At 51.3% G+C, this 27070-nt stretch overlaps 9 protein-coding genes across 9 annotated transcripts; 2 read left to right on the forward strand and 7 right to left on the reverse strand.

Annotated features, from left to right (window-relative positions):
- Nucleotides 1–1994: 1994 nt before the first annotated feature.
- Nucleotides 1995–6789, reverse strand: MIND_00092700 (uncharacterized protein; the record flags this gene model as incomplete). The annotated part of the gene is made up of 10 exons (XM_037357880.1): nt 6513–6789; nt 6357–6458; nt 5441–6310; nt 5220–5388; nt 4705–5172; nt 4234–4523; nt 4103–4183; nt 3600–4044; nt 3130–3554; nt 1995–3085 (listed from the first exon to the last, which is right to left on the reverse strand). The coding sequence occupies exons 1-10, from the start codon at nt 6778–6780 to the stop codon at nt 1995–1997; spliced, it is 4209 nt and encodes a 1402-aa protein (XP_037225790.1). The 5' UTR covers nt 6781–6789.
- A 51-nt stretch (nt 6790–6840) lies between these two features.
- MIND_00092800 (uncharacterized protein) lies at nt 6841–8350 on the reverse strand (the record flags this gene model as incomplete). The annotated part of the gene is made up of 5 exons (XM_037357881.1): nt 6841–7035; nt 7085–7203; nt 7248–7635; nt 7680–7778; nt 7826–8350. 5 exons carry the CDS (start codon nt 8348–8350, stop codon nt 6841–6843), a joined length of 1326 nt encoding a protein of 441 aa, XP_037225791.1.
- A 193-nt stretch (nt 8351–8543) lies between these two features.
- MIND_00092900 (uncharacterized protein) lies at nt 8544–9933 on the reverse strand (the record flags this gene model as incomplete). The annotated part of the gene is made up of 7 exons (XM_037357882.1): nt 8544–9044; nt 9097–9167; nt 9214–9256; nt 9306–9383; nt 9433–9637; nt 9691–9842; nt 9895–9933. The coding sequence occupies 7 exons, from the start codon at nt 9931–9933 to the stop codon at nt 8544–8546; spliced, it is 1089 nt and encodes a 362-aa protein (XP_037225792.1).
- Nucleotides 9934–11498: 1565 nt separating this feature from the next.
- MIND_00093000 (Reverse transcriptase ribonuclease h) lies at nt 11499–16227 on the reverse strand (the record flags this gene model as incomplete). Its single annotated transcript, XM_037357883.1, has 5 exons — nt 11499–12645; nt 12826–14132; nt 14176–15111; nt 15172–15326; nt 15378–16227. The coding sequence occupies 5 exons, from the start codon at nt 16225–16227 to the stop codon at nt 11499–11501; spliced, it is 4395 nt and encodes a 1464-aa protein (XP_037225793.1).
- Nucleotides 16228–16874: 647 nt separating this feature from the next.
- On the reverse strand, nt 16875–18276 carry MIND_00093100 (uncharacterized protein; the record flags this gene model as incomplete). Its single annotated transcript, XM_037357884.1, has 7 exons — nt 16875–17381; nt 17432–17502; nt 17549–17594; nt 17645–17730; nt 17772–17971; nt 18029–18180; nt 18232–18276. 7 exons carry the CDS (start codon nt 18274–18276, stop codon nt 16875–16877), a joined length of 1107 nt encoding a protein of 368 aa, XP_037225794.1.
- A 1279-nt stretch (nt 18277–19555) lies between these two features.
- On the reverse strand, nt 19556–20770 carry MIND_00093200 (ATP-binding cassette transporter; the record flags this gene model as incomplete). Its single annotated transcript, XM_037357885.1, has 6 exons — nt 20643–20770; nt 20517–20592; nt 20280–20470; nt 20009–20229; nt 19859–19961; nt 19556–19814 (listed from the first exon to the last, which is right to left on the reverse strand). Exons 1-6 carry the CDS (start codon nt 20693–20695, stop codon nt 19556–19558), a joined length of 903 nt encoding a protein of 300 aa, XP_037225795.1. The 5' UTR covers nt 20696–20770.
- A 69-nt stretch (nt 20771–20839) lies between these two features.
- MIND_00093300 (Dihydrodipicolinate synthase) lies at nt 20840–22094 on the forward strand (the record flags this gene model as incomplete). The annotated part of the gene is made up of 4 exons (XM_037357886.1): nt 20840–21119; nt 21170–21362; nt 21416–21657; nt 21796–22094. 4 exons carry the CDS (start codon nt 20840–20842, stop codon nt 22092–22094), a joined length of 1014 nt encoding a protein of 337 aa, XP_037225796.1.
- A 117-nt stretch (nt 22095–22211) lies between these two features.
- MIND_00093400 (uncharacterized protein) lies at nt 22212–24609 on the reverse strand (the record flags this gene model as incomplete). The annotated part of the gene is made up of 4 exons (XM_037357887.1): nt 22212–22816; nt 22864–23878; nt 23927–24224; nt 24272–24609. The coding sequence occupies 4 exons, from the start codon at nt 24607–24609 to the stop codon at nt 22212–22214; spliced, it is 2256 nt and encodes a 751-aa protein (XP_037225797.1).
- Nucleotides 24610–24860: 251 nt separating this feature from the next.
- On the forward strand, nt 24861–26711 carry MIND_00093500 (Protein kinase domain-containing protein; the record flags this gene model as incomplete). Its single annotated transcript, XM_037357888.1, has 6 exons — nt 24861–25821; nt 25872–26175; nt 26233–26292; nt 26342–26401; nt 26450–26516; nt 26571–26711. The coding sequence occupies 6 exons, from the start codon at nt 24861–24863 to the stop codon at nt 26709–26711; spliced, it is 1593 nt and encodes a 530-aa protein (XP_037225798.1).
- Between the last annotated feature and the right edge of the window lie 359 nt (nt 26712–27070).

A 27070-nucleotide genomic window follows, 5' to 3' on the forward strand; every position in this document is an offset into this window, starting at 1 on the left:
TGGGATTCAATCTTTATTGCTGTCCCAAGACGGTGGACTCACCGGTATGCCAAGATGGTCGCGCCATATGCAACACCGCTGATTTTAAACTCGTTCCCCTGCAGAGGAGTTTGAGTGGGTGTGCGCGCGATAGAAATTTATAGATCCGCTTACGGGGTTAGCACCGACAATACCCTAAGAAGAAGATGGTCAGTTTCTGGGATAGTCATTCGTGGTAAGGCGTACCGCAACATGGGTTCCTAGAATTAAAATCCAAGATGATGAGATGAGATGAGAAGACACAACCAAATCCAACTTATGACTAACCGTGCCTAACCGCAAAATAAATACCAATAAATGAGATAATAAGAATGCTCACCCAGCACAATCCATTGGGTCGTTGTCCGGAACAGGGTCATTAGTTCCGTCATAGGCATCTCCCACAAGGTCAAAGCCTCCTGCAACTTTGTGACCTGGTCCAAATCCACCGCCTAAGAATGGGTGCGTGTAATCAACGCCAGTATCAAGGCTAAGAAAAAGCTCGGTTACGGGTTGCAGTTGGGAACGATCACGCACATTCCGACCTTGACGCCCTTTCCAGTGATTCCCAATGCGTGAACTCTGTCGACAGTCTAGATAGGAGATACAGCGGCTTGATGTCGAGGAAAGGACTCCCACAAACCGTCATGATGTGTGTCGACTCGGAATCAGGCAGACCGGGATCGCCGGGAGAAACTCCAGGTCGAGAAAGGACAGGTCTAAAGTGATGTGAGCCAGTTGGGTGGGAGGAACGCTGCGCCAACGCACTTGGGACGAGGGAAGGAACGGATGGGTCGAATAGCCAAAACGCCATCAACCTTCAATACTTGGGAGACATCCTGAGTAGCAAGCGTGTGAAACAGCGGATAGTTGTGGCACAAGGAAGCATACTTGAGCGTTCTACAATCAGACACATTAGAATTAGGGATCTAGCAGTAAAAGACGGCGTACAGTTAGAGTAAGGGCAGCACCGACGAAAAGTCCGGGCGAATCGAACTCCTTGTGAACGTTGAACAAGATTTTGCGTTCCTTGAGGGAGCGGTATAATTGCTCATGAGGCTGTAAATTGTTCAGTCAAATTCTATGTTGACATACGGCCGCGACACGTACAGTACCCAGTGACCGCTTGCTGGGGAGGTCGGAGGCAGTAGCTACTTCTACGATGAACTTGTTGGGAACAACAGCCAAGTTGGTGACGCGTTTGACGTCTGAAATTGAAGCTTTGGCTGCCCAAGCAGACGATGCACCCAGCAACGCCAGGAGAGACACAACCTTCATGGCAGGGGAGAAGCCAAAAGAACGGGGGCTCTCGATAATTGAGTGGAGCACCTTTTATAAAGTGAATGCAAACTGGCATGTGGGGCTTCTTCGATAGATGTGAGCAGCCGTCTCGTCCGATTGACACATCTACAGTCCAGTATTTGTTGGACTTGTGCTAACAATGGCCAATATTTGAATTGCAAAACGGCACCCAAAACTTGACTTGAAGCAACACAACGCTCTTCAACTGGACTTGTCGTTAGACTGACTGCAACCTTAACTCTGAGGATATTATGAGACAGCCAAACAAGCGACAACCGCGCATGGATACCAATGTAATGGCGCGAAAGTTCGCGATTGTTTGCTCTACTTATCAGCGTGGGTTTGATTCTGTTCGGTTGACTTGAGGAACTCTTCCAGGTTAAACCGGCGCCCGCCTTCCACCGTCCTTTGCTGATTCATGGCTGTCGAGTCGTTCTAATGAGAAATGTGGTGGTGGCGGACGTTCGGGAGCCCATGAAAGCGCACGACATCCGAAGCCCGCGAAGCCCGATGGCTGAGAGGAAGCAAGTATAGGTCCCGTGACCTGAATGATGATCAACTTCGAGTTGCAGAACGACAGAATCAGTGCCTGATATGTGGCACACTGTCCCTTCCAAAATACCACAACTAGTCTACGAATAGCATTGTAGCAACCCTACTACGCCTCCCTCCGACTAAACGTGCCCACTGACGCCAGAAAGCTCTTCTGAATCGACGAGACGCCACGAGCGTAGATTTGATTGGTATATACCTAATTCCCAAGTGTGAGAGGCAGCAAAAGCGAAGAGGTGAACACTCACGAGTTCGTCAAAAATAATCGCAGGGACCTTCTTATCAGCCATGACCGAACTAGGATGAATCTTCACAATTTGCTGGCCCATTGTTTGCTTATATGTCCCGTCCGGAGTAATTAACGCGGTATTTTGGGCCAGCCCGTGCGTAAGAGCCAGAAGAACTGGTTCATCCTTGTCGCCACAGCTCGTCTTCCAGTCAATTCCCGCTCGCGTACAACTGATACGAAGCTGGTTCCGTATGTTCGCTGCCTCCCGAATAGTTCGTTCGTTCACAAAATGCTGTCTGGCCCATTCTCTACGAGTGTTGCGCCCTGCCTTTCCCAAGGATTTGTCTTCGATGTCGTCGCCATCTTGGTCTTCACTACCAACCGCTCGGTACGCTTTGAGTGTGTTGAGTAGTGTTAAATGATCTCCAGTCGGATGGACAAGTTTCCTGCGAGCATCCGCGATCTCGGTGCGTTTGTCGGTGACGTCAACGAAAAGTTTCGAGCTCGAAGCAAGAACAGACACAATATCAAGAACTTCGGCAGTGCAGTCAAGGTCTTTCGAGGCAATCACCGTGCGGGCGTGAATTGGTTCGAGTGGGAAACTGGCCATGGCACGACCAAGCGGCGTGAGCTCGCGTTTAGAGTCTATCGCACCCAACAAGAAGAGACTCTTGAGAGCAGAAATAACTACACCGATGATTAGTACGGTCATACGGAAAAAAGTTGGGTCAAATTCACTAGCATCATCGTCAGGACTATCCATTAGCTCGAGTTGTTGAATATCTTGGCCCAGACACATCAGTTGCAAGATCGCTTGTGAAAGACTGCAGCGCAGTATTTCTGGTTCCGGGGCTGTTGCCATCTTCTTGAAGGCTTCCTCGGTGTACAAACGGTAGCAGAAACCCGGCCCTTCACGGCCCGCTCGTCCCGCGCGCTGCGTTGCGCTTGATTTGGTGATGTCGCGAGTCAGAAGTGTATCCAAGCCTTGAATGGGTTAGTACTGAGAGGAATTCGATGGAACAGCTAACCTCCTCCAGTTGGGCCTGCAAGATATCGCTTCTCTTTACTCTTTCCAGTGTCAATGACATATCGCACCCCAGGTATGGTAATAGATGTTTCCGCGATGTTGGTCGCCAGAATACATTTGCGTGACCCTTTAGGTGGAGGGGCAAATACCACCTGTTGTTGGGATGGTTGCAAAGCAGCGAACATAGGCACTACTTTGACTGATGGAAAATCGACCGGGAGTTGGCGGGCAAACATCTCGAGAGACTTTTCCAGCGATTCGATGTCTTCTTGGCCCGGAAGGAAGATGAGAACGTCGCCTGCAGGCTGGTCGATATGAATTTGGAAAAAAGTCCGCATCGCAGCGTCAACGTAGTCCGTTTGACTGTGAGCGGTGTGATAAATCTTAACAGGATGTTGTCGGCCTTTAACGTAGAGAATTTTGGCACTAGATTCGGGTTAGCGTGAGGTTCACGAAAGACCACGAACGTACTTGTTGAAGAACCGACTAAACTTCTGTGCCTCCAGCGTCGCACTCATCACGACTACCTTGAGAGGATTGTATTTCTCCTTTCCTTTTCCCTTCTCCTTCTCCTTCCCGTTCCTTTGTCCTAGTATCTTCTTCAGACTGGCCAGTAATAAGTCCGTCCGCAGCGTCCGCTCGTGTGCCTCATCGACGACGATAACCGAATACCGACTCAACAACGGATCGCCAAGTAACTCCCTCGTGAGCATACCGTCGGTCATGTACTTGATGCGCGTGTCAGGCCCAACCCTCTCTTCGAACCGGACAGCATATCCGACTCTTCCTCCAACAGGTGTTCCCTGTTCTGTCGAAACTCTGGAAGCAAGCGACGTCGCCGCGACCTTGCGAGGTTGTGTTATTCCAATAGTGCCTTCACCGGAAATGCCAGCATCGAGCAAATACTGGGGAACCTCTGCAGGGCATCGGCTATCAGGGAAGGAAAGAGGGAAAACGAGGCAGATAAAACGAACGCGTGGTTTTTCCAGACCCAGTCTCTCCAATGAGAATAGTCACCTCGTTTGCAGAGATTTCGTGTACAAGTGCTTCCCTGCCTATTTAACCGTGAGTTGACATGAAAGCGAATGTAAGTCAAACCACCCACCTCGAGCAATAGGTAGATCCTGTCGCTGCTCTTGGATGGTCGATGAAACACCGTTCGACAACCGAGCCTTCTTCCTGGGAGGAGTGCTTTCAGCCTGAGGCGGAGGCAATCGACGTTTCCCAGGAGATAGGCCACCGAACGATTTTCTCGATTGTTGCTCGTCGTAGCCAACCGAAGCCCTGAAACTCGCCCGGTTTCTGTTCAGCTTCATCGGGGAGGTATGTTTGAATATGCGGCGGTGTTTAGGTGACGGGAGGGTGGCAGTAGACATGGTAGAGAGTGATTTGGTACTAGCATGAAGTGAGGAAGAAAAAGCAGGTTCGGATCCGCGATCACGTGCTCAGCTTGGCAGTTCGCGATACTTAGCTGATTTCTACAACAGGATCATTTACGTGTACACTGGACATTTACAACTTCTGCTCTCTCAATATCTTATCTGCCTCTACACACTCCCCCGGATTTCGGAATAACCTCAACATGATGTGGGAAGGTAACGCTGTCCGTGCTCTCCAAATTCGTAGTTGCAATTCGTCCCGCCGTTTCTCCGTTTCGCGCATCAGTTTTTGAGTTGATGAACCGGAGGAGGAGGTAGATGATGAGGTAGATGAAACTGTGCTGTTAGTAAATGTTCTCGCGCGTGTAAACCGAGTATTTGCTGTTTGTGGAGTTGCTGGTCGAGGCGTAGTGTTCATGTCTACGACCGGATCGGGTTGAGAAGAGCGCGGCGTTGCGCTAAAGTAGTCTTTATGCGAGTTCGCAGTCGGGGAAGGGGGGAGACTATATAGTGGGCTAGGGCTGGCATGTAACGTTGGAGGATTTTCGTTGTCGAGATTAACCAGGCCTGACGCCTTCCAACCAATTGGATCTTCGATAACATCTCCGGTGTCAACATCGCGAATGAATATGGCCAATACTTGGTCTGGCCGCTCGCGAACAAGACTGTTCACGGGATCAGAAAGCAAGAAACTACGCCTGAATAAACACACTCAGTATAAAGCTCCAGATCTTGTTCCCCGGAGTCTCCAATGAGGAAAAAGCGCGACTCTGGGAATGCCTGGAGGATATCGAGAACGCCAGCCCGCTTTCGTGCAGCAGGGGCGGAAAGCAGCCCACTGAACAATGAACGGCCGGCATATGAGCGAAGTTTTATTGATCCTGAAACAACCATGTGAGTTTCAAGGCCATGATAATTGGCTGCAGAGCTCACCTGGTGGCAACTGAGAGACTTGGAAAAAGTCGGATAGCACAGGTAGAAGCTCGAACGGCCCGTTTGAAACGTAATGAAAACGCACGCCTCGTCTCCACATTCCCGTATACCACTCACCCATACCTGGAATGATGATATCGTTGTAATCCTTGACAAAAACGTTGTGGAAAACGGCTCGAGCTCCAGCAACTACCCCAGCCACTTTAATCGTGTCGTCGACGTCTGATATGACGCGAATTGGCGCATGTGTGAGAGTGATATGGAGCAGCTTGGTTTCGGAAATGGAGGACTGTAATGCTGCCGCCGCCACCGTTGGTAGCAAAGCAGCAGTCACCAGCAATTCATGTTCTGTGCCGGGCTCGCCAAAAGCGATATGTAGAGCACCTGGATGCTGACACATCTCTTCCCAAGTAACGCTAAAACGCGCTTGGAAACTCCCATCAACTCCTGTGATTACTTCGCGAGCGGCAATAGGTCCGTGTTGCAATGCATCATGCTCTTCTTGTCTATTATGAGCTGGTCGGTTATCAGCGGGTGTCTTGAGGGGTGATGCAAAGAGATCGAAACGGACGGCGCGAGAAGAGAGGACGGATGACCAGAAAGGTTCTATGCGGGTTTCCAAATTGTTGTGCCAACGGCGCAGGTCATTGGAAACCGACCCATGGCTTGAAATCGGCGAGGAGGGGAAATCAGGTGGTTCGGCGTCTTCGTCTGACCGATTGATCTTCTGTAATTGTCGTTCTAGTGCCTCTACCTCCAGGTCTTCGGTCATCTCAGATGGTCTTGGAGGAAGCTTCACCGAGGAAAGTAAATTCTCCGTTGATTGTGTGAGCTCGCTGGTACCATCGAGTTTGGGGAGAGCAGCGAAACCTGTCAAGGGTCACAATAACGCAATGAACACAGTTGTCGAACCAACCTTTGGCAAGTCGAATAAACGCTCGTTGAGAACGACTGGCTAGCTCTGGTGCCCGATGACTGGACGCGAAACCCGAGACAAACAACTCGACATCGAATGCTTCTGGGGGTATATGTAAGAAGGGAGTCATCGGCAGGTGTATAAGTAGGCACGCACCCTTATTATCTGCCCTATATTTCCTAGTTGCATACCCAGGAAATAAAGCAATCCGCTCGCTCGCAATTACCCCACCCCCACGAATCCCTCCCGTCGCTGACGCAATCTTTTGTCCAGCCCAGTCTTTCCATGACTGCCGAGATCCATCAGTGTTGACACCGCGTTGAAGGCTTCGAAAGTCGCGTTGGGACGCGTAAGTCTTTACTGTCGAGAGTCTGGAGGCAGCAGCTGAGTTGGAGAGAGCGGATTTCCAAGGCTCCTTTGACATGAGCGTCGGAGAAGAAACATCATGTCTTGATTGGGTAATACAGCACTACTAATAATAATTTTACACCGGCTTCTGGCTGTGGCCTGCGAGATCGTTCTTTGCTTCGCGGATGGCCAATTGCTCCATAGCCGCCCTTTGTAGGGTTGAGCCGGTATTCTTGGTTCTGCCACCCTTTGCAGGGGGCAGGGGAGCTGATGAAGTGGTCCGAAGTTGTGGGGGAACAATGATGGGTGTAGCCCGAGGCGGTGGGGGCCACTGCAGTAGTGTTTTGAGCAAGGGAAAGTTTGAAAAATGGCTCACGAACCCCACGATTAGGCTGGTTAAAGTGCAGTGCTGCCCATGGCGGATAGTCTTTCTCCAATCGGATGATGTGGTCTTCGAGGAACTGAAGCCGCGACGCGAAGCTGTCCGGAGGGCCAGGAACTACATAAACGTAAGATGGCCACTGAGACCTAAAAAATTCGCACCATATCGAACAGAAAAGTGTGTTTCTACGTTTGTGAGCCTTTCATTAACTGGTGTGTTGGTCTTCTCATCCGCTTCCTCCGGTTTTTTCTCCTCTCGAGCCATTGACTTGGTCCTTGCCCGAGATGTTGCAGGGGAAGTTGAAGGTATCTCTGTCGAAGGGATCTTGACTGTCCGACGAAGCGGCCCGTCAGTGTTGCGCGCAATGTCATACTTCATTTGGACATCGCGGTCAATGAGTTTCGCGTCGGTACGTGCACAAGAAGAGTCACTGCCTTCCGCTTCAACCTGCTTCCTTTTTTCTGCAAGTGAAAGAAGAAATTCGGCACGATTAGACGCGTCATTCTTGGCGCGATTCTGAGCAAGAAAGACGGAAATCGACTTGGTTATCTAGGAAGTATTAGCTAGATCCGAACTTGAGGCGACCCATTCACAGTTGTTGGAGATACCGGATTTGGCGTATGCACATAGTCCAGCTTGCGCTCTTCCAAAGGCACATTGTCTTTCGGTAATGACGAGCCTTGTTGAATCATCTAGGCAATTCCAGTGGAAAATAAAGTGGCAGACGCGGAGCACGCACCGTGAACCCCTGGATAACCTCATCCATCGCGCTAGGCACGGTTTTATGCTCGAAGTCTTCGTTCATCAGCAACAGATCTGTCTCAAACCCCGCCAGAGCCTGCTTCAGCCCAAGTTTAACAAGGAAATCCTTCATAACACGGTCCCATTGCCGATATTCTGGAGGTGGTGGAGTAACTGGACTCGGTGGGGGAGATGTGGCAGCGTCTACGGTCTTGACCGGTTGCTGGACCGATGGTTGTTGTGGCCTTGGTTGTGCATGACTTTCGGGATAACGTCCTCGCTGTGCTTGCTGCGTGTACATTTGTGGGGGGTTGCCTACATACTGGCCTCTCCCAGCCGAGCCAGCCAATGCTGTCCAAGGGGCCGGGCTGGTCCATTGTTGATAGGGAGTCCTTCCCGATTCGACATTTCTTGTCTGAACATAGTATGGGTGTGGATGGGGCCCTGGAGCAATTTGCTGGTATTGCTGAGGCTGTACGGGCCGACTGGGACCCGCAGCTGAGGCAGGTGGTCCGTTGGTCATGGTGGTCAGATATAAGCTTTGCTTACTCACTAGTATATTGGTGGTAAAGCTATGCGTCGCAACAAAAATTTCTATTTCAATTGGCAAGTTTTATCTAGAAGGTCAACGCGAGAGGCAGGTTCAAATGAGTTTGAAAGAGGTATGTCTTTTGGAACTTGATCAACAACAAAGCTCCGTGTACAATTCGGTAGTTTTACATCTTCGTTGAGCCGGTCTCTGCATCGAGACTGGCCTCCTCCATTCCCCTCGGCTTTAGATCGTCGTCACGGGCAAACACCACAACGTTATCGTCTGTATGATGCATAGTTTGCACCTGAGTGCGAACTTGGATGCGCTGGACCTTTCCAAAGTTCCCCAGTTCAACACCCCGTCCACCGCTAGGGTTGACAGTTCTCCGTCCCCCACTCTGTCCCTCTGTACTACTCGTATTCTGGCCTGTTGAGCGCGAAAGTTGGATGGAGCGCCGTGAATTCAGCGTCCACATTGCACTAAGCGCGTAAAGCTTGGGTAGCATATCAGTAGATATGATGGAGATCAGCGTGGATGGATTCGATGGGTTGGACTTGTCGCCAGTTTGAGAAGTAATGAGGTTGATCATGGCACAGAGTGCGCCAGGCAGAGCGCTCTGGATCGTCAGTTTGAGAATGGCATTCAACATTCCTGCCGTTTGCGGTAAAACTTGTTTCGAGTGTTTCTGTCCAACTCAGTATTAGTGCGGGATCAACATGAAATCCAAGGGTCCGCACCATCAGGAAGTAAGCTGTTGAGCTGCAAAGTAAGAGGTCTCCGCCGAAGACAACCCCAAGGTGAATCGAAACTGTACTACATGAAAAGCGCCTGTGGCGGGGGAAAAGAATACTCACTCCAGTTTATTCGCTGCGGCTGGTCGCTAAACGTGAAACCAGTCTGGACGATATTAAGCAACTGATCAAAGCCGCGAGGATATCCAGCATACCGCCACAAATGCCGCCAGCAACGAGAAGATGAAAACAGACATAAGCAGAATAACGATGTAGATGTTTTTGCTGAGAGCCTAAGACTGGGTGAGTTCAACGAGCCGAGAAAGAGAGAACTCTACCCACCCAAAGACGTTGACAGAGGAACACTTGAACGTAAAAGGTTATCAAGCCGCCGAATCCTGAAGCAAATCTCGAGTTAGAGTCGGAAAAGCGAGCGAAAAATAAGCAAATACCCAAGTTGATTTGCTTGAGCCAGTGTTTGGTGAACATTGCAGCAGCAGCGCCAGGGTTCATAAAGTATTCGACGTTCTGAACCCACATTATACCGCTACAGTTACATAGTTAATCTTGAGACTGCAATTGGAGGGCCAGAATACGCACATCATTTGCATCGACTTGAGTATCGTGAGGAACAAAAGGCCGAGAACGAATATGCGAAGGGCGGGGACATCGGAATGATAAAGAGTGAAGTAGTGGGCTACTTGGGCAATAACGACGCCCTGAAGTAGGAGATCGGCACAGATACCCAGATCCTAAGCGTCAATCAGGTTCATTCCCAGGTTCAAGCAGTAATAAGAAGCTCACCCAACCGGCCAAAACATAGGTGACGACAGGGAGTGGCATTGTGGACAGGAAGCTCTGGCTTCATCTGCTGTTTATTTATTCTTCGTCGAGCGGCTTGGAGTATAATCATATCAGGGAAAACGTGATAGGAACTGACGAAGATGACGATGGATAGGAGCTCAAGCCGGTTAACGAAGATCTCTCTCGCAAGACTTGAAGTTTCAAACATCCTGGCATGGCCAATTTAAGATGCAAAATTTGGCTATAAAAAGTGGCCTACGTCCAGCTACAACTCGTAGAAGTTTGTCTATCCTCAAGCTGCATAAGGCTCCGCCCAGAATCTAGAGAGGAAGGACACTCCTGTATTTAGCCAAGAAGCAAGATCGAGTTATACTCTCGAGCCAGATGTTCAAAATTGATGTCGCAATCGGCCCGTTTATGAGGTTAGAGATAAGGCGGACTTGATTGAGTGTAGAGGCGGTCTAGGAGAATGGCAGTCAAGACGGGTCACCGCACTGTGCCTTGTCGCATTTCCTGTGGATCCAAAAGGAGGACAGGGGGAAAGGGAATACATTCCGCAGAACAGCTTCGAGTCGAAGAATGACACGAAGCGGAGGTCCCACCACTGGCCCGACTTAGCAGGCACAATCGCCCTATTTTCGCTTTTCTAGTCTTGGGCTGATCGAGGAGCACATATGAACGGTTCGCTGGCATAACAGACGAGATTGCGGCGAGGGCTGGATAGTGGTTGATGTAAAAAAAGTTCAAACCGTCATTCGGACATGACAGCATGCGTGTCAATGATCAGAAACTCAAACATTTCTCTTCTCCGCTATCGAGTAACTCGGGTCATTGAAGGAAGCTCAAGCGCTCAAGACGCACGCCTGCACTTTTGCCGTAGATTGACCTTCACTAGTTCCCAGACATCCATAGGGCCGAGCGAGCGACTCTGCTTCGCGGAGCCGGCGGAACAGCAGTTTGATACTGTCTTTTTTTCTGACGTGATGTGTGATGCCCCATCCCCCGGCCCTTGAAGATCTGGGACCGAGATTAATGATCGATCATTGACTATGGTAGCAATTTGCGGATTCGTTCGCGCGTGGTGTGAAGTCAGAAACGGAAGGTGGGAGAAAGGCGAGAGGTGTCTTGCGGGCGTGTGACTTTCGCGCCCGCTCGACAGCTCTGCTTTCCGGCACAACGGGGTTCTGCATGGAAGCCCGTTGGCCCAAGAGATTTTCATGAAGCCAATTTCCAGTCAATAATAATATGCATTACAGGGAGTGGAGGGTGGGCAAAGAAACAATTAGTGGCTAGGTATGTCTTCGCGCGCGTTGTCTGTGTCGCAGAAGGCAGGAGAGTTGTCTCCTGTCTGCGACACCTCTCATCCGCAAACCCAGCTCTCGATCACTCTCGTCCCTCGATCATCTAGAGCGCCAATTTGCGGATTCGTTCGCGCGTGGTGTGAAGTCAGAAACGGAAGGTGGGAGAAAGGCGAGAGGTGTCTTGCGGGCGTGTGACTTTCGCGCCCGCTCGACAGCTCTGCTTTCCGGCACAACGGGGTTCTGCATGGAAGCCCACAGTCAGTAGGAGTCTAACGACGCATCCAGGCGGAACCCCAGAGCTCTTTAGGAGGGAGACTCACAGCGTATTGGAGGCATAGATAACTTGATGAATTCTGCGTGCAGTTCGGGATTTGCTTGAATGTAAGGAGCCAAAATTTGAGCGTGTTTGCGGAGGTATAGCTGGAACGCATCACTCTGCCAGCGTCCCATTGTTTTGACTACTTCGAAAGGAACTCCACGCAATAGATAGAACAGAGTTGAACCAATGCGGATTCCGTGGCCTTGAAGCGGGTCGAGGTTGTTCGCTTTGAGAATTTGATGAATGCGCTTTAAGAATGCCGACTTGGTTAGAGGCCGCCGAGCTCGGCCTGATTTGTAGCAGAACAGGTGGGAGCGGGTATCCGGGAGATTTAAGGACAGATGGTGTGCAAGCGCATTTCGCGGGTCGGAAGGTCCACTTTGAGTTGCAAAGACTAAGTCTTCTCCGGTCGGGCACGCTTTTGTTATTGGTATATGCAAAGCGATCGTTTCGAGTCCATGCCTGTCCGTTTCTGTTCGCAGCCCAGATTTGGTGACGTGCTTTGTAGCGTCGAAGCTCGCCAATGTTTTTACCACCAACTCTCCCAGTCTCGCGCATGAGTAGTACGCAATAGTGAGGCACGCCCATATTGCCGCATCTTGATGTTTCGACTTGTCGAGGTTGTTGCAGATCAACTCGATTATTTCAAGGGTGAACGGTCGACGCGGCTTTCGTTTGGAAGTTTCAGGAGCTAATGCGCTGGCTGCTCGCAGCAGCGCCTCACATTCTGAGTCGTTTGCCAACCAGTCGACACCGTGAATGATGTGCCAAGCGCGCACCCCGGCGAGCATCCCTTCCAGTGTCTTACCTCCGTATGAACCTGCGGCTGCTGCTACAAAGGCTGCGAGAAGTTCGCGGCTTGCTGGAGCTCGTTGTGCCTCGGGTATGTTACGTGTGTCGCAAAAGCAATGAAACACCAGGAGACCTGTTCCATACGTTTCGAGTGTCCCGTCTCGCCACGCAAATGAGAGCACGCGCTTGATGTTCTCCTGGTCCGATGTAGATATGATGCTGTTCTGGCGGGATGTCGAGGCTGGTGACCAGGCGTACAACCTGTCACTTGCGAAACAGATGGGTCTCAGCGGGGAAGGAATTAGTGTCAGATGGGCGGGATATGGACGTGGACGTGATCTGTACGGAGCTGATTAGCACCAGTCGAGTTTGCGGCGTGTAGGCTTTTCAAAGGAAGTTACCTGAGATTTCGCGGCCGGCTGTTAACTCTAAGGGTCCCATTGAAATTGTGCGACCCAGTCGGCATTGTAGATTGAGTTTCCGATGTTGCGTTCCCGAGAACGTTGTTTTGGAGGATACGCGATGAAGGACGTAGAGTCCGCGGGTAAGTCGAAATCTCTGTCTCCGATGTTGACCACGAAGTCTTTGAGTTCTGTCGGGATTGGGATAGGGCGGAGCAGCTGATTCCTGTCCGGGTAGACCCCGCGTGAAGGGTTATCGGCGGGATTAAACTCCGAGGGGACATAGCGGGAACGGATTGAGATGCCTGCGTTCTCGCAAATCGCGTGTATGCGCCGAAAGACGTCGTTAACTTCTTGGTTCCTGCTGCGACCTGCCCACCAACCCTTGACCACTCCTTCGTTGTCGCCGTAGACTGCGATGTGACGGTTCTCAGCTCCTTCCGCGATAAGGGTTCGAATAAGGAATTCGAAGCCGATAGCTTCTGCCCAGAGGATATCTCTCCCGACCGTTTTCCACCCAGGACATAATTTCCAAGCTCGCCAATGAGATTTGATGACAATCGCGATTCCAACTCCCGAGCTTGCGTCTGAGTACGCTTGAGTGTCGCTGACTTCACAGGGACCGGGAATCGGTCTGCTAAGGTGCGGTCTGTTGAGGGCGTGTAGCCACCATTCGAGGTCGCTGTTCGTTCCTCGCGGGGAAGTGCGGGGCATGAACGGCTTATCATGGAAAACACCCAGCATGTACTCCAGTTTCGTGATATAGGCACGTCCAGCGGGAATAATGATTGAAGCGTGCAGGAGCTTCCCGAACAGTCGTTGAACTTCCTGCAGTGTGTGCGTCCTCTTTGCGAGCCATGCTGTAATGCAATTCCTGTACTTCTCGGCCTTCTCCGGGGTGAGGCTGATACTGCGGTCTGCCAGATTCCAGATAAAGCCGGTATATGGCGCTGCTTCGCTGAAGGGGATGTCCTTCTTGGATTTCCATGGTACCCCCAGCGGGTCTGTAACTGCGTTGATGTCGTTGAAGTTGTAGCAGAATTCCGCGTCAGCGACAGAGCGGCTAGATACTCCTGACCAATCTTCGATCGGGGTTGCGAAATCTTCATCATACTCTTCAATTCGTCCATCTGGAAGTTCTTCCCCACCCCACCAAAGGCGTCCCGCTGAATGATGTTGGCCTCCCCAGGTTTGAAGATGCTCTGCAACTGCGGCGCGGTTCTTGTTGTATTCGTGTAGAAACTCTCGGCGTATTCGCAGGAAGCATGAGTCATCGATCCACTTTGACATGGGTCCCAAACCTCTCGAGCGAATAATGTCAGCGAGTCCATCTCCGACTTCGCCCATAACCTCCAGCTCCTGAGCTCTCTCCAAAGCAGACATTTGTGTCGAGTGCAAAAACGTCTTCTCTCGAGGTTGCCAGATCTGGTCGGTTTGAGAGATCGAAGACCTCCTGTGGGAGACGAACCACCGCCCCCGGCCATTGAGACTCATGGGTTGGAATGTTGCGGTAGGCTTCTGATACGTCGCGAATACCGATTTGGGAACCTGGCGGTAGCATGCAGATTTTGAAAGAGACAGCGTTGAGCGTTCCCCAGGTACAGGGGAAGTCGTCCGAATTGATGTAAAAGTTGATTGAGAAAAGGCCTTCCTTGGGGGTTCGGGGAAATGAGTAGTTTTGGACCAGCCGCATCTTTTCAATTTCGTGAGGTTTGGGCACCATAGATAAAGGTGATGATTGGAAGTGGCCGATCTCCGCCTCCATTTGTGGACGACTGAATGGTCCCAAGTAGCGGCGAGCGCTGAATTCGGATGATATGACGTCCAAGAAGGCTTTCTGGTGCTCCCCGAGAGTTTTGCTGTTCGCCGGGGTAATGGTTGAGTAAATGGGAGGAATGGAGATATTGAAACCGTTCCGCAGCCCTGCTGGGATGTCGGGGTATCTGTCGAAGAGCTGGCCTCTACGGAGCGCATCTTCCCAAGCTTCTGCTCTAAGAGGGGTGAGAGGGTTAAGCCTTCTGTCGGCGATCGCAGCCTGAAGCGCCGTGAGAGGTTGAGCCACAACCCGAGCACTCGTGGTTGTGTTTCCTCCCAAATTCTGGTTGCCGGCAACCGGATTCTCGCTGCCAGTTGAGGCACAGGACACGATGGTCTCGGGTTTCCAACACGCCTCGTTCGCGAGTGCATCTGGTTCGACCTCCATTCCAGAATTTTTCTGCGCGGCACTTTGACGCGTCTGGGTGGAGCCCGAGGCACAGCGCACACGTAACGGCTCCTGCGTGTGCGCTGCCTTGAAAAAGGCGATCTGCGGATGAGCTTGCGTCGTTCCTCCGGCGAGAGCTTGTCGGGTCAAACCGTCTTTCTGTACGGTCGGCGCGGTTGGTGGATCGTGCTGGTCCTGAGTCTGACAGCTCTCGATAGCTTGCAGCTGCTAGTCTGATTGCGACAACGGCAAAACGCGAACGGCAATGGCAAACGGCAGATGACCGCGAGGCGGTTCGACGGCGAGCGGCAACGGCAAACGGCAAAGGCAGACGGCAACGGCAAGCGGCAGCGGCAAATGACAAGAAGTGAGTGAGAAGGCAAAGTTTCCGTTAGTGAGGGTATTGACTCGGCTTTCTAGGGCTTACCGCGATAGGGCATCTGCCTCCAGCTTTTGCATATGCTCACGCCGAATTCTTTCAAGTCCATCTTCGTTGATCAGAGAGATGTTGAATGCCGCTGGAGTCCCAAGAGTTCGGAACCACTCTTCACGGTACCGGTCTGCATATTTCAGGAGAATCTGCTCTCCATGAGCTTGGGCACGCATGGGGTGGGAGACGACGTCGTAGAAGAAAACGGCCAGGGCGTTGACGTGTTGCTCTGGGAAGTTGAACCGAGGGAGCTCTGCTAGGTACCGGTTGGAGCCCAGTTCGAACTCGCGGAACTCAAGCTCTTGATCTCGGCGCATACTCTTATGAGATCCTGCTGATGGTCCCGCTAGCACGGTCAGCTCGCTGTCGGCATTCTGGGAGAGTTTGAAGGTGGAGCTGTCGTCTGCTGAGGATAGAGAGGCTATCTCGGTTTCCGCCAGACCCTTCGGTGTGAAAGGCCACAGGTATACATACTCTTTCTTTTCGAGTTTCTTCTGTGCGTAGTGAGAAAGTCGGGTTTCGAGCCGTGCAGGTGGCGCCGTAGTGATGTTAAAATCGCCTAGCTTCGGCTTTTTCTTCTCCGCTTCAAGTTTTTCGGCTTCTGCGGCTTGAGCTACTGCTGCTGCCGCCTGATCTTCTGCCTCCCGGCGTAGACGCTCTTGTTCTGCGCGCTCTGCTTCGTCAGCGGCCACCTGGTTGGCCCAGCGTTCTTTCTCCTTTTCATTGTTGTCGGTCCACGACTTCTGGAGGGCAGCAATCGGGTCTGTTATCCCCGAGTTCTGAGTGGTCAGTGCTGCTCGAATGATATCGTATGCATCACTGCTGAAGTCGGGACAGATTGCCAGGTTGGGATCGGAAAGGAGGCGAGGGTTAGGATTGTTGGGCATAGTTTTGGGTGACTATGAGTAGCGGAGAGTAAATGAGAAAGTAATCCAAAGAAACAATTAGTGGCTAGGTATGTCTTCGCGCGCGTTGTCTGTGTCGCAGAAGGCAGGAGAGTTGTCTCCTGTCTGCGACACCTCTCATCCGCAAACCCAGCTCTCGATCACTCTCGTCCCTCGATCATCTAGAGCGCCAACCACGGTACTGCGGCTGGACTCGGCAGTTACATGCGGCTCATGCGGCACGAACAAGAAAGTACAACATGATGTTCTGTTGGTACTCCGCCACGCGTCGGCCTCTTGAACCAAGTATTATTTGCACGTGACGGTGTGCTAGGTAATATACGTAGGTAGTTGTTTGACGGGTATGCTCTTCGTCGACAGTACTTTGGACTTCTCCATGAAACAACCATTAGTCACTTAGAAACCAGCATGGGCCATTTGCCTCTACCGGGGCCCGATCTTGGAAGTATGCCGGATCAATTGGTTCGTGCGACGATCCTACCGGAGACCTTCACTACTACTCATTGCTTCTCCATGATTTGAGTACGCTAAAATTTGAAGGGACGGAAATCACCATACCTCAAAGCTCTGTCGAACCCGTAAACCTAGACTCGGCCGCAACTTGCCTGCAAGAATAATTTTTCAAGGAATTATCGACGTAGACCTCTCTTATTCGTTTCAAGACTAGCCTCCTCCTCCATTCCCCGAGCCTTCCTATCAGCTTCGTCTTGCCCGAACATCGCACTATCTTCATCCGTATGATGCGTGGTTTGGACTTGCGTGCGAACTTGAATTCGTTGGACCCCCCCAAATGTCCCCAGTTCGACGCCCCGTCCACCACTCGCACCCGTTCTCCTCCCCCCACTTGGCCCTTCGTTGCTGCTCGTGTTCCGGCCCGACGAAGCGGCAAGGCGTATAGAGCGCCGGGAATTCAAGGTCCACATCGCACTGAAAGCATACAATTTCGGGAGGAGATTGCTCGTTATGACGGAGAGCATAAGGGAGACGTTGAATGGATTGCTAGGATTGACTGAAGTTCGCGAGGTTACGAGGTTCATCATCGCACAGACGGCACCCGGCGCGGCGGACTGAAAGGTGAGTCTGAGGATTGCATTGAGCATTCCTGCAGTCTGGGGCAGGACTTGTTTGGAGTGTTTCTATACTGTAAATGGGTCTAGCTGCAGTGTGAAGAAAAAGGCCCTCGCACCAAGAGGAAGTATGCCGTCGTTAGACACAGAAGGACGTCTCCACCAAATACGACACCGATGTGGATGGAAACTGTGAGGTTTCAACTCGTATGGATTGGATGCCGATGTATACTCACGCCAGATGCCTCCCAGCAATTCAACGTTACGGAACGTGAAGACGGTCTGAACGAGATCCTAAATGAATGATTTACTAATGGAGAACGGACACATACCGTTACCACAACCGCAATGAACGCAAAGCAAAAGATGGCCACCAAAGTGCCAACGATGTAGATGTTTTTACAAAGAACCTGCAAACCTTGAGTGTCGTTGGAATGAGTCTTTGGAGGAAAGGGTTACCCAAAGACGGTGACAGAGAAACAAATGCACATAAAAGGATATGCAGGCGCCAAAGCCTAGTGTGAGAGATGAATATATGAAAGTGATTGGACAATTGCTCATTGCCTAGACTGATTTGTTCAAGCCAGTGGGTGCGAAACATTAACGCCGCTGCATTGAGATCGGCAAAGTGGATGACATTCTGAACCCATAGAACGCCGCTACAGTGGACAAAACATGTCGGTTTCGCATCGAAAACAAGGCACTCGGCCACGCACATCATTTGCATCGACTTCAGCGTCGTGAGCAGTATGAGACCATAGACGAACAGGCGGAGGGCGGGTACATCAGAATGATAGAGAGTGAAGTAGTGCGATATTTGCGCGAAAATGACACCCTGTAGAAGGAGATCCCCGCAAATACCTAAATCCTAGCCACGCAAATGTTAGATGTGGGAAATCGGTCATAGCTACAGACTCACCCAACCACCCAGAACGTAAACAATGACTGGAGGAAGTGGGGTCATCGTTGAGCGGATACTACCTAGTAGTTTTCGATTTAGAATTGGCTTTATATGTCTCGGCCCCAGTAGGCCATATGGTAGCAACTCGTTGGCACTTGCATGCCGATGAAATAGGAGTGTCTTGACAAAAAAAAATCGTCGAGTTGTGGTGGAAAGTGTCCATGCAGAATGCTGCTACCTTGCTGCGGCTTTTTGCATGGTCTATCGACAAGCCATCGCTGCTTCGAGGTAAGGAGACTGAAGTTTATAGTTTGCAGAGCTTGAAATACACGGCGGCCGTTCGGTTGATTTCTTCAAGCATTTCAACATTCGAAAGCGGAACTTTAATCATAATTTATCAAGCCAAGTTGAGGCCGGCTGCCGACCATTGTAAGCTTGTTGAGTTGAGGAGAAAGTACAGAAATGGACGAGAGGTATCATACCAGTCTGGATTCCATACAAAAACAATGAGCCCATGAGTATTGCGAATGATTGGGGTTGACCGATGTTCCTGCTTTTCTATTTGCCACCAGCAGACATGGAATTAAACCCACGCAAAAATGGGTTGGGTGTCGGGTTCTCCTGTAAAGATGTGTGGTTGACGCCAGAGAAACGCCCACGGCTAACGCATTGACAGTTGATGGGTGTTGCCGCGGCTTGGGCCACTATGTAGTACTGGGTGGCAACTTGGTGGTAAGTACTTAATCGTGTCCGTTAAAACTTAAGCCAGACCTCAACAAGTTGAATATATCTGAGCAACCAGGGATGAAACCGCACACGCTCGTCGTGGTGGCGAGGAAGAAAGTTGACGCTAACGGGTCATCAGATCGGGACGGGCCGGAAATCAAGCTTGCTTTCATCCACGACCACTGAATCATACTATTTACTCACTCGCTCCGCGCTCAGGTTGTCAACGTCGCAACTCATAACGCAATCGAGTTGCTCACTAGTGGTCACTGGCACTGCGAAATGGTATTCGTCTGGGTAGTCCACGATGTTCAATCTGACTGTTTGTAATTGCTGCATGTGCCTCACTCGCGAGTAGGGGACTTATTTAAGACTCGTTGGTTTTTTCGTGACGCTTTGCTGCCACTAGTGCAGCAAAGCCCAAGCTGGCGTGAGTTAACCTGACTCGCCAATTTCAAGTCACTGAATCCCTTCCCTTGCAACCTTCTCCCTCTGATCTCACTCCTTCTACGGCTTGAATCACACTCGAGCCACACAGTGGTCATCGTCCACATCTTAAGTGCTCAAGTCGCATTACTCGAATTTTCCCCTGGTTATTTAATCTTTGTCGACTTGATTACCGTCCCATCCACCCACCGTCTACTACTAAACTTTCCCCGCAGACATAGTCTGATGCCCTACTCGCAAGAAACACGATCGCACCCTCGAAATCAGCCGGAGAGCCCCATCTCTGTGCAGGGATGCGCTCTAAGATTTGTCGTGATCGTACCGGGTCGGCAATGAGCGCAGTGTTCATCTTCCAAGTTGCGAGGTCAATACCTTCTCCAAACCACAGCAACGAACATACCTCGGTGGCGATATATCCAGGCGAAATTCTGTCAGCTTGAGTGCTCAAGCACCAAATGGCAGTGCAACCCACCCATTTACGTTGACGCCCTTCGGGCTCCATTCGTTTGAGAGAGCTTTTATCAAGCCAAAAACGCCATGTTTGGCGGCAGCATAAGCAGGTACGGTCAATCCACCTTTTGGAGATGCGGTGCTGAGGTTTTTTGTCTCGTAATTAACGTACCTTGGTGAGATAATAGGCTCGCAATATTGATAATCTTTCCTCGGTGTGTTTGCGATCCAACTCCGCGCGTCTTGAGCATATGTGCACCGACATCACGCGAAAGAGTGAATACCGCGTTCAAATTGACTTGCAAAACCTTTTGGATATGAACAAGAACGTTTTGGACCCGTTCAAAAGTCACCTCATTCCAATTTTCGTCCGTAAACGTCTCTGCCGGTGCTCTGGCGGCGGTAAGCCATTATGTAATCGTCTTCTCAAGAAATTTCTTTACCGGCGTTGAATCCCCCCACAGTTGACGAGAATATCGATCGTAAGGCCAAGACCTCCGTCCTCTTCGCTTGCAGTGACTCTATGCACAATCGTGCTCACACTCTCCTTGTCTGCCAAATCGCACTCGATAACTGTAACACGGCGACCAAGTTCTCTAGCTTGATCGGCTGTGTCTTGGTTGGATGGGTCACGCTAGGATATGTAGTTAAACCAGAAGAAAGCGCAGAAAATATTAAACCTGGACGAGGACGAGGTCGGCACCAGCTTTAGCAAGTGCAAGAGCCATTGTCTGCCCTATTCCTCGAGTTCCACCCCTGTGTTCGTGATGTTGAGCCCAAGAAAAGCGGATTGCATTCATAATCACGTTATGAGTGCTAGACGGCCCTGCAAAGAGAACAGCGACTCGAGGAACGACATGAAGGGCGAACGCAACCTGAATGGGAGACCCGGGCCGTGCTCCGAAGCAGGGTTGGCGACCGTGAGAATTTCCGGGTGCGGGCCGGGCCGGGAAGCGACCCTCCAACAGCGCGTATATAAACGGTTTCCTCCGCCCCCACCAAAATGACCACTCCCAACGATATGGCACCTGCAACGCTTTCCCGCCCTTTCACCGCTGGCGCTTGGTGTCCCGTGACAACTCCGTTTACACCCGACGAGGAAGTCGACTATAGCGCGCTGAAAGCGCAGGTGGTTCGTCTAGCCAAAGCAAGGATGGGCATCGTTCTGCTTGGAACCAATGGAGAGGCTTCTCATCTTAACGACTCCGAGCGCTCCGCCGTTATCCGAGAATCTCGGGCTGCTCTGGACAGCAATGGCTTCACCCACGTTCCAATCCTTGCTGGTGTGTTTCCTTTGGTCGCACCGCTGGCAAAATCTGACCAACTCTACCAGGAACTGGTACGGGAAGTGCAAAGGAAACCGTCAGACTGTGTAGAGAAGCCCGCGATGCTGGCGCCGACTTCGCTATCGTCATTCCTCCGGGCTACTTCAACTTTGCGATTGGGCGCGACCTTGCTGCCCTCAAAGCCTTCTTTTACAAGGTCCTCGATGGCTCCCCTATACCAGTCATGATATACAACTTCCCGTTTGTCTCTCCCTCTCTCGATCGACACAATCTCGCTTAGCATTTCCTTCCAGTGGCGCTGCATCAGGCATAGATTTCAACTCTGATACCCTCATCGAGCTATCTGAGCACCAGAACTGCTTTGGTGCCAAGCTGACCTGCGCCATGGTCGGCAAGGGCCACCGCTTGGCCCTCCACACTCAATCTGCCGCCTACAAGGAACGACATCCACAAACCTTCTTCGTGCTGCCGGGCTACTCGGACATCCTCCTCCCCTCCCTCATCTCCCGCATGTCGGGCTGCATCACAGGGACTGGTTCGTCATCTCTTCTTCTTCTCTTCTTCCAATCCTCGACTCCACAAGTCGCGTGACATCACAGCCAGCAGCTGACCGTGATGCTTTACGGACTTGTCGCTGAATTATTATTCATGATTCGCTGAATGAGAAACATAGGAAATGTCATCCCCAAGACCATCGTCAAGCTCTACGACACCGCCATTCTCGCGTTGGCTTCCAACGACATGGCCCTCCTGGAAGAAGCACGGGCGTTACAAGATCTTGTCGCCGAAGCTGACTGGGCAATTGTTAAGGCTGGTATTCAGGGTACCAAGTACGCGCTCGACACGTATGTCGAATCGGACATCAAGCTGGGTGGTGCAACACGCGTCCCTCTACCCCCCACTAACGACGGGGTTAAAACAATGCTGGCCAGCAGTCTTAAACGCGCGTTGGCATTCGAGAATACGTTGTAGACGGAAATGATCTAGGAGGCTATAGACACTGGACAAGGTAATAAGTCGTCATGTCATACCTAGCTATTTATTTGTAAACGGTACAGATGAGACTCTTGTCTAAAACGTGTTAGGAATTTATTTCATCTGGGATAAACTGAGTGCAATGGCAAGTTGGAGGTCGTCATCCATTTCGTCCTCCTTCCTACTGGTATTGGCTGCTGAGGACGTAACACCATCAGAGTTCGCCGGACTGACCACAGGTGAAGTCGTCAACGGCGTACTCCAAGCGGACTTTTTCGCGCCACTTCTGGGAGGACTAATGCTGCCGCCGATCTGGGGGAAGTTGCCGACAGTGTCAGAAGTCGCCGATTGAAGGAATGCCTCAATCGACTCAGGCGGAGAAACCTGAACCTTCGAGCTTGAATTGGATGCACGGGGAATCATGATTGGTTGGCCACGCGATGTTGAAGGAGATGGAGACGACGAAGCAGTGGATGATGAAGACCGACTTGTGTCCCATTCGCCCTCGTCTAGAGGCTGACTTTGATGAGAAGCCCGTTCAATTGCGTCTTCACGGCTCAACATAAGCACATATTCAACCGCTTCGACTTCGCTCAAGCCCAATGTGTCGAGTTGGGCCCGTTGCTCGCGTTCGCGGCCATATGCTCGCTGAGAGTGACGACCTTCATCTGCGAGGAGATATTTCGAGTCACTAATTGCTTGGCGCATCTCTATGTGTTCTGGGTGTGTGTGAGCAACGGTCTTCCGAGGTTCGATGAGATCTCACGGTAAGCCTTGGAGTTTGCGTCCCCTCTCTCCCGTTTCTTCCCAGAGAGGCTCTTGGCGGGTGAGCGATACCCTCCTTTCGGTACAGGTCCCGCACGCCACGCGACGACACGATCTCCAACGGCAACAAATAGAACATCGCGTTCTGAACCGAGAAGAATTTGTTTGACAGCGGGGTCTTCTGCGAGCGGTCCACCAGCAAATGCAGGGGCGGTTCGGCGACGAGGAATAGGCGAAGGAAATGAGCGCAGATATTCAAGAGTCAGCGCATCGAAAATTCTGGTTGTCCCTTGGGCACATCCCGTAACGAGGGTGAGACCATTCCACGCCAAAGCAGTGACGCTGGTTCCGTCTGCGTATGCCTCAAATTTGTAGGTCGGTAGTGGGCTAATTGACTGGGACCAGTCATAGATAGCAATGCAGCCCAATTGGGTGCCTGTAATGACGAGGCTCGGTTCCCCTGCTTTTTCCGCGAAAAAAGGAGTTATCGTCGTGATAGATCCCAATGCTGCATCACCAAATTTAGTGCAATTGATGGCATTGGTGGTGGGGTCGATGTGGAAACGATAGAAGAAGATTGAGTCCACAAATGAGGCAAGTAACACCCGATTACGATCGATATAGAGACCAGAAACAGAATGCGGGGCGGAATCGTCCATTGGGGCCGGAATCGTGACGCTGGACACCGAACCAGGGGATTGGCTGACCGAAATTCCAGACCAGACAGAGATAGTACCGCTGTCATAAGCAGCAGCGATGATGCCTTGGTCAATCGCAGCAGCAATCCTGATACACTCTTCCTGCACAATTGATCCTGCGGATGTCCACAGACAACGGCCTTGCTTGGGATCCCAAAGTTTGACTTTGCCGTCACTTCCCGTTGACGCGACTAGACTGCCGTCCCAGATAACCTCAGAGACGGCTCCATGATGAGCGTCTTCCACAGAGCATCTAGTAAATTTGGCTGCGGAACGACTTGCAGTATCCATGGCCTTGTTTGCGGAGGTGAAAGCAACCTAAGCAGTGATGAATTTCAAGTGCAGTCAGAATCCAGCCAGACACACCTCGCCATTGCGAAAGCCCCATGCAATCTTCGCTGTTCCGCCATCCGAGGCCAATGAACAAGCAGAGACATTGGGAGAGAATTCAGTATTTGGATTTCCGATGCCGAGACCAGTGCCACTCCCAGAAGCATCGAGGAAACCCCGAAGGACCCGACCCGTGAATGGAAGACTACGAGCTACGACTCCGTATCGGAGAGATGAAGAGATCAGACCATGGGAAGGCATCAGATGCATGCTAGAGATGGCTGAGTGAAGTGGTATGTGGGTCGTAGTTGCATTTCGCGACCGTTCCCATCGTCTGGCACTAGTCAGAGCAGACAGATAACTTCAGAGAGGATGACATACCTGCGAAGGATGTAGTAACGAGTGAACTCTAACTTCCAGGAGGCGCTAGAACGCCTCAAGAGGAGACATTTTGCGTCATTCAAGTCTGCTTCGGGACTGATGCCGAAATACTGGCAGAGAAAAGCTCGATGCCAGGTATGGTCATCGCTCACGAGTCGATTGAAGTAGCGACTGACTTGGGCGAGGAAGTAGAGTGACCTTGGGTCCAGATGGGAGGCAATGTGCAGAAGACTTTCGTCAGGGAGCACTTGAATGCCATATTGGGAGTTGGAAAGCGGCTGAGTAGACTGGTTCGATGATAATTTGTTCTGTGAAGCTTTGTTTGTCCTAATGTGCATAAACTGGGGGAAGTTAAAAGGCGAGGCTGTCAGCGCTGGCGATGCGCTCAGAGGAAAAAGATTCGAGTCACGGAGTCACGTTTTGGTCACTGTCACCATCCTCGGTCTCATCCCAGACCGATCCCCTTCAGTCTTCGATCTGTGAAACTTCCGGTGGAGGTATATAAGATGGCCTTGGGGAGGTAATGGTTTCTCTCACCTGCTTCCCCCACGCTCACACCATCTACCTACGCTATATATAAATTTCACCTATGTCTTCTGCCACATCCGCTTCAAGTTTGGATCACTGGTGGTCTTCTTCCGACCTTCCAACGCTCACTGGAAAATATGTCGATGATGGTTACCTGCAGCTCGTCAAACTCGTCGAAACCGAGGCCTACGCTAAAATATACCTGGGCATATCTACAGTCTACCCCGACTCGTCTCCTTGCATCATCAAGTGCATGCGACAGGTCTGTCCAGGCACCGAACGCTACGACTACTACTACAATGAAGTCTCCCTCCATTCCACCCTCAGCCACACCAGGGGGGTGGTTTCGCTATTGCACACATTCATCGAGGCACCTGGAACTAACGACGAACTATTCTTCATGGTCCTTGACGGCGTCGACAACAACATGTTCCGCTTAATCGACCAGGGCTCCTACATCGACCACCCTCGGCTCGTTCAACAAGCATTCGTCCAACTTTTGGATGCTGTTGACAGTTGTCACGCATCCGGCATATTCCACTGCGACCTCGATCCGTCGAACATTTTCTGTGATGACCAGGGGCTTGGCATCCAACTGGCCAATTTTAGTATGGCCACCAAAGACCCTCAAGCTCGCCTGGGGTCCGGTCGGCCATCCTACCTTAGTCCGGAGGCAACCACCGGTCTCGAGTTCATGCATTCCGCCAGAGGAGCCGACTTGTGGGCGCTGGCCATTACTCTATTCCAGCTCATCAACGGCAACGTTCCCTGGTCTGAGGCCCGCATGGACGACCCCCTATACTCGGCATACCGTCTCAACCCGGACGGTTTTTTGCAAAATGCCTATATGCTGTCGCCAGAAACAGCCAACCTCTTTAAACGCTGCTTTTCTCTGTCTCCGGCGTCACGGCCATCATTGGCTGAGATGCGAGCCACGGTCATGGCGATCAAGCAGTTTTCGTTGGCCTCGTTGGTTGGGCCTCTGTCTGTGACAGACGTGGTTCATTCGTCACTTGCAAATGGTCGGTCTTTTCTAGTATTCAGCAGTCCTTTATTAATGGTACTTTGTTAGCCCCTTGTCTTGATGCTGGTTTGGACCTTCCCCGCAATCAGCAACCTACACAGACCAGTATCCAGCTCCCGTCACTTGCGCAGGCGTTAAATCGTTATTTCGACTTTGATTCTACTCCGGTACTACCACAGCCATTAGTGTCACCACAATTTTCAACCCTGCCCATTATTGTTGTGCAATCAACGCCTAGTCTCCCTAACACGGATGCGTTGCCATCACTAGCCGAACTCCTTCGTGGCTCGCACGTGACTGATCCTACTTCGTGGTCTTCACCCCTGAATCCAGTGGGCCAGCTTGTCCCAGTGTACGTATTGTTTTCATGCATTATTATCATCACTATAAACTAAACTGTGTTCATCAGCGCGTCAGATGTTTCGTCGGCGCCGACCTCCCAGAGTCCGCTGAGTCAGCTTATCACGGCGTATGAACCTTTCTCTCTAGCTCAGTATGACCATCAACCTGATTCACAGTATGCCCAATGCATCCCCGTCTTCTACTTCCCCTCAAAACACAGTGGGCCAACTAGCACCGTATGTATTCTCTTCCATATGGTCCTCAAACTGATTTGCCATCTCTAGGGTACCCAATACTGCTCCGCCGTTGACGATGGCTGCTCCCCGGGATAGCAAGCCAGCCAATCGTGCTGTACGTGCTTTTTTCTTGCCCATCATGATCATCGTCAATAACAGAGTTTCTTAGTGCGGCGACCACCCTTTCGGCGAGGGAGAGCTTCCTCCGTCGACACGTCCGCGACTCTGGCCTTCCTCGCAGGGCTGTGTCATATTTCCCTCATCAGCTCTTGTGGGTCGATTAGGGGCGGAGTGGGTGGATGAGGGGTGAGTATACTAACCTTTTATTAGCGATGCAGTTCCCCAACAAGCTGTGGCCCGTCACGGGAACCCACGACCGCACGACAAACGAAATCTCGATGTCCCAAACAATGTGATGCTGCTGCTCTTGGGGGACAAGTTCTGCACCCCTTGTGGCCCGAGAGGAGCAGCTTCGCAGTGTTTGGTAGACATTGAGACTATCGCGCGTTGTTGCGCCGCTCCACGATTGGTTTCGAGCTCTTTCTGGGGTGGCTTGACAGCACAGCACAAATGTGGGGCGAGTGCTACCAATGATGTGTTCCATCATTGTCGTCCCAGATCCGTGCTGGGCTCTTGCTCGCTTTGGATAGTTGTGTTGAGACCGTTTTT

The sequence above is a fragment of the Mycena indigotica genome, assembly GCF_014461135.1.
Source record: "Mycena indigotica strain 171206Taipei chromosome Unknown Mind.scaff0001, whole genome shotgun sequence".
NCBI classification, from domain to species: domain Eukaryota; kingdom Fungi; phylum Basidiomycota; class Agaricomycetes; order Agaricales; family Mycenaceae; genus Mycena; species Mycena indigotica.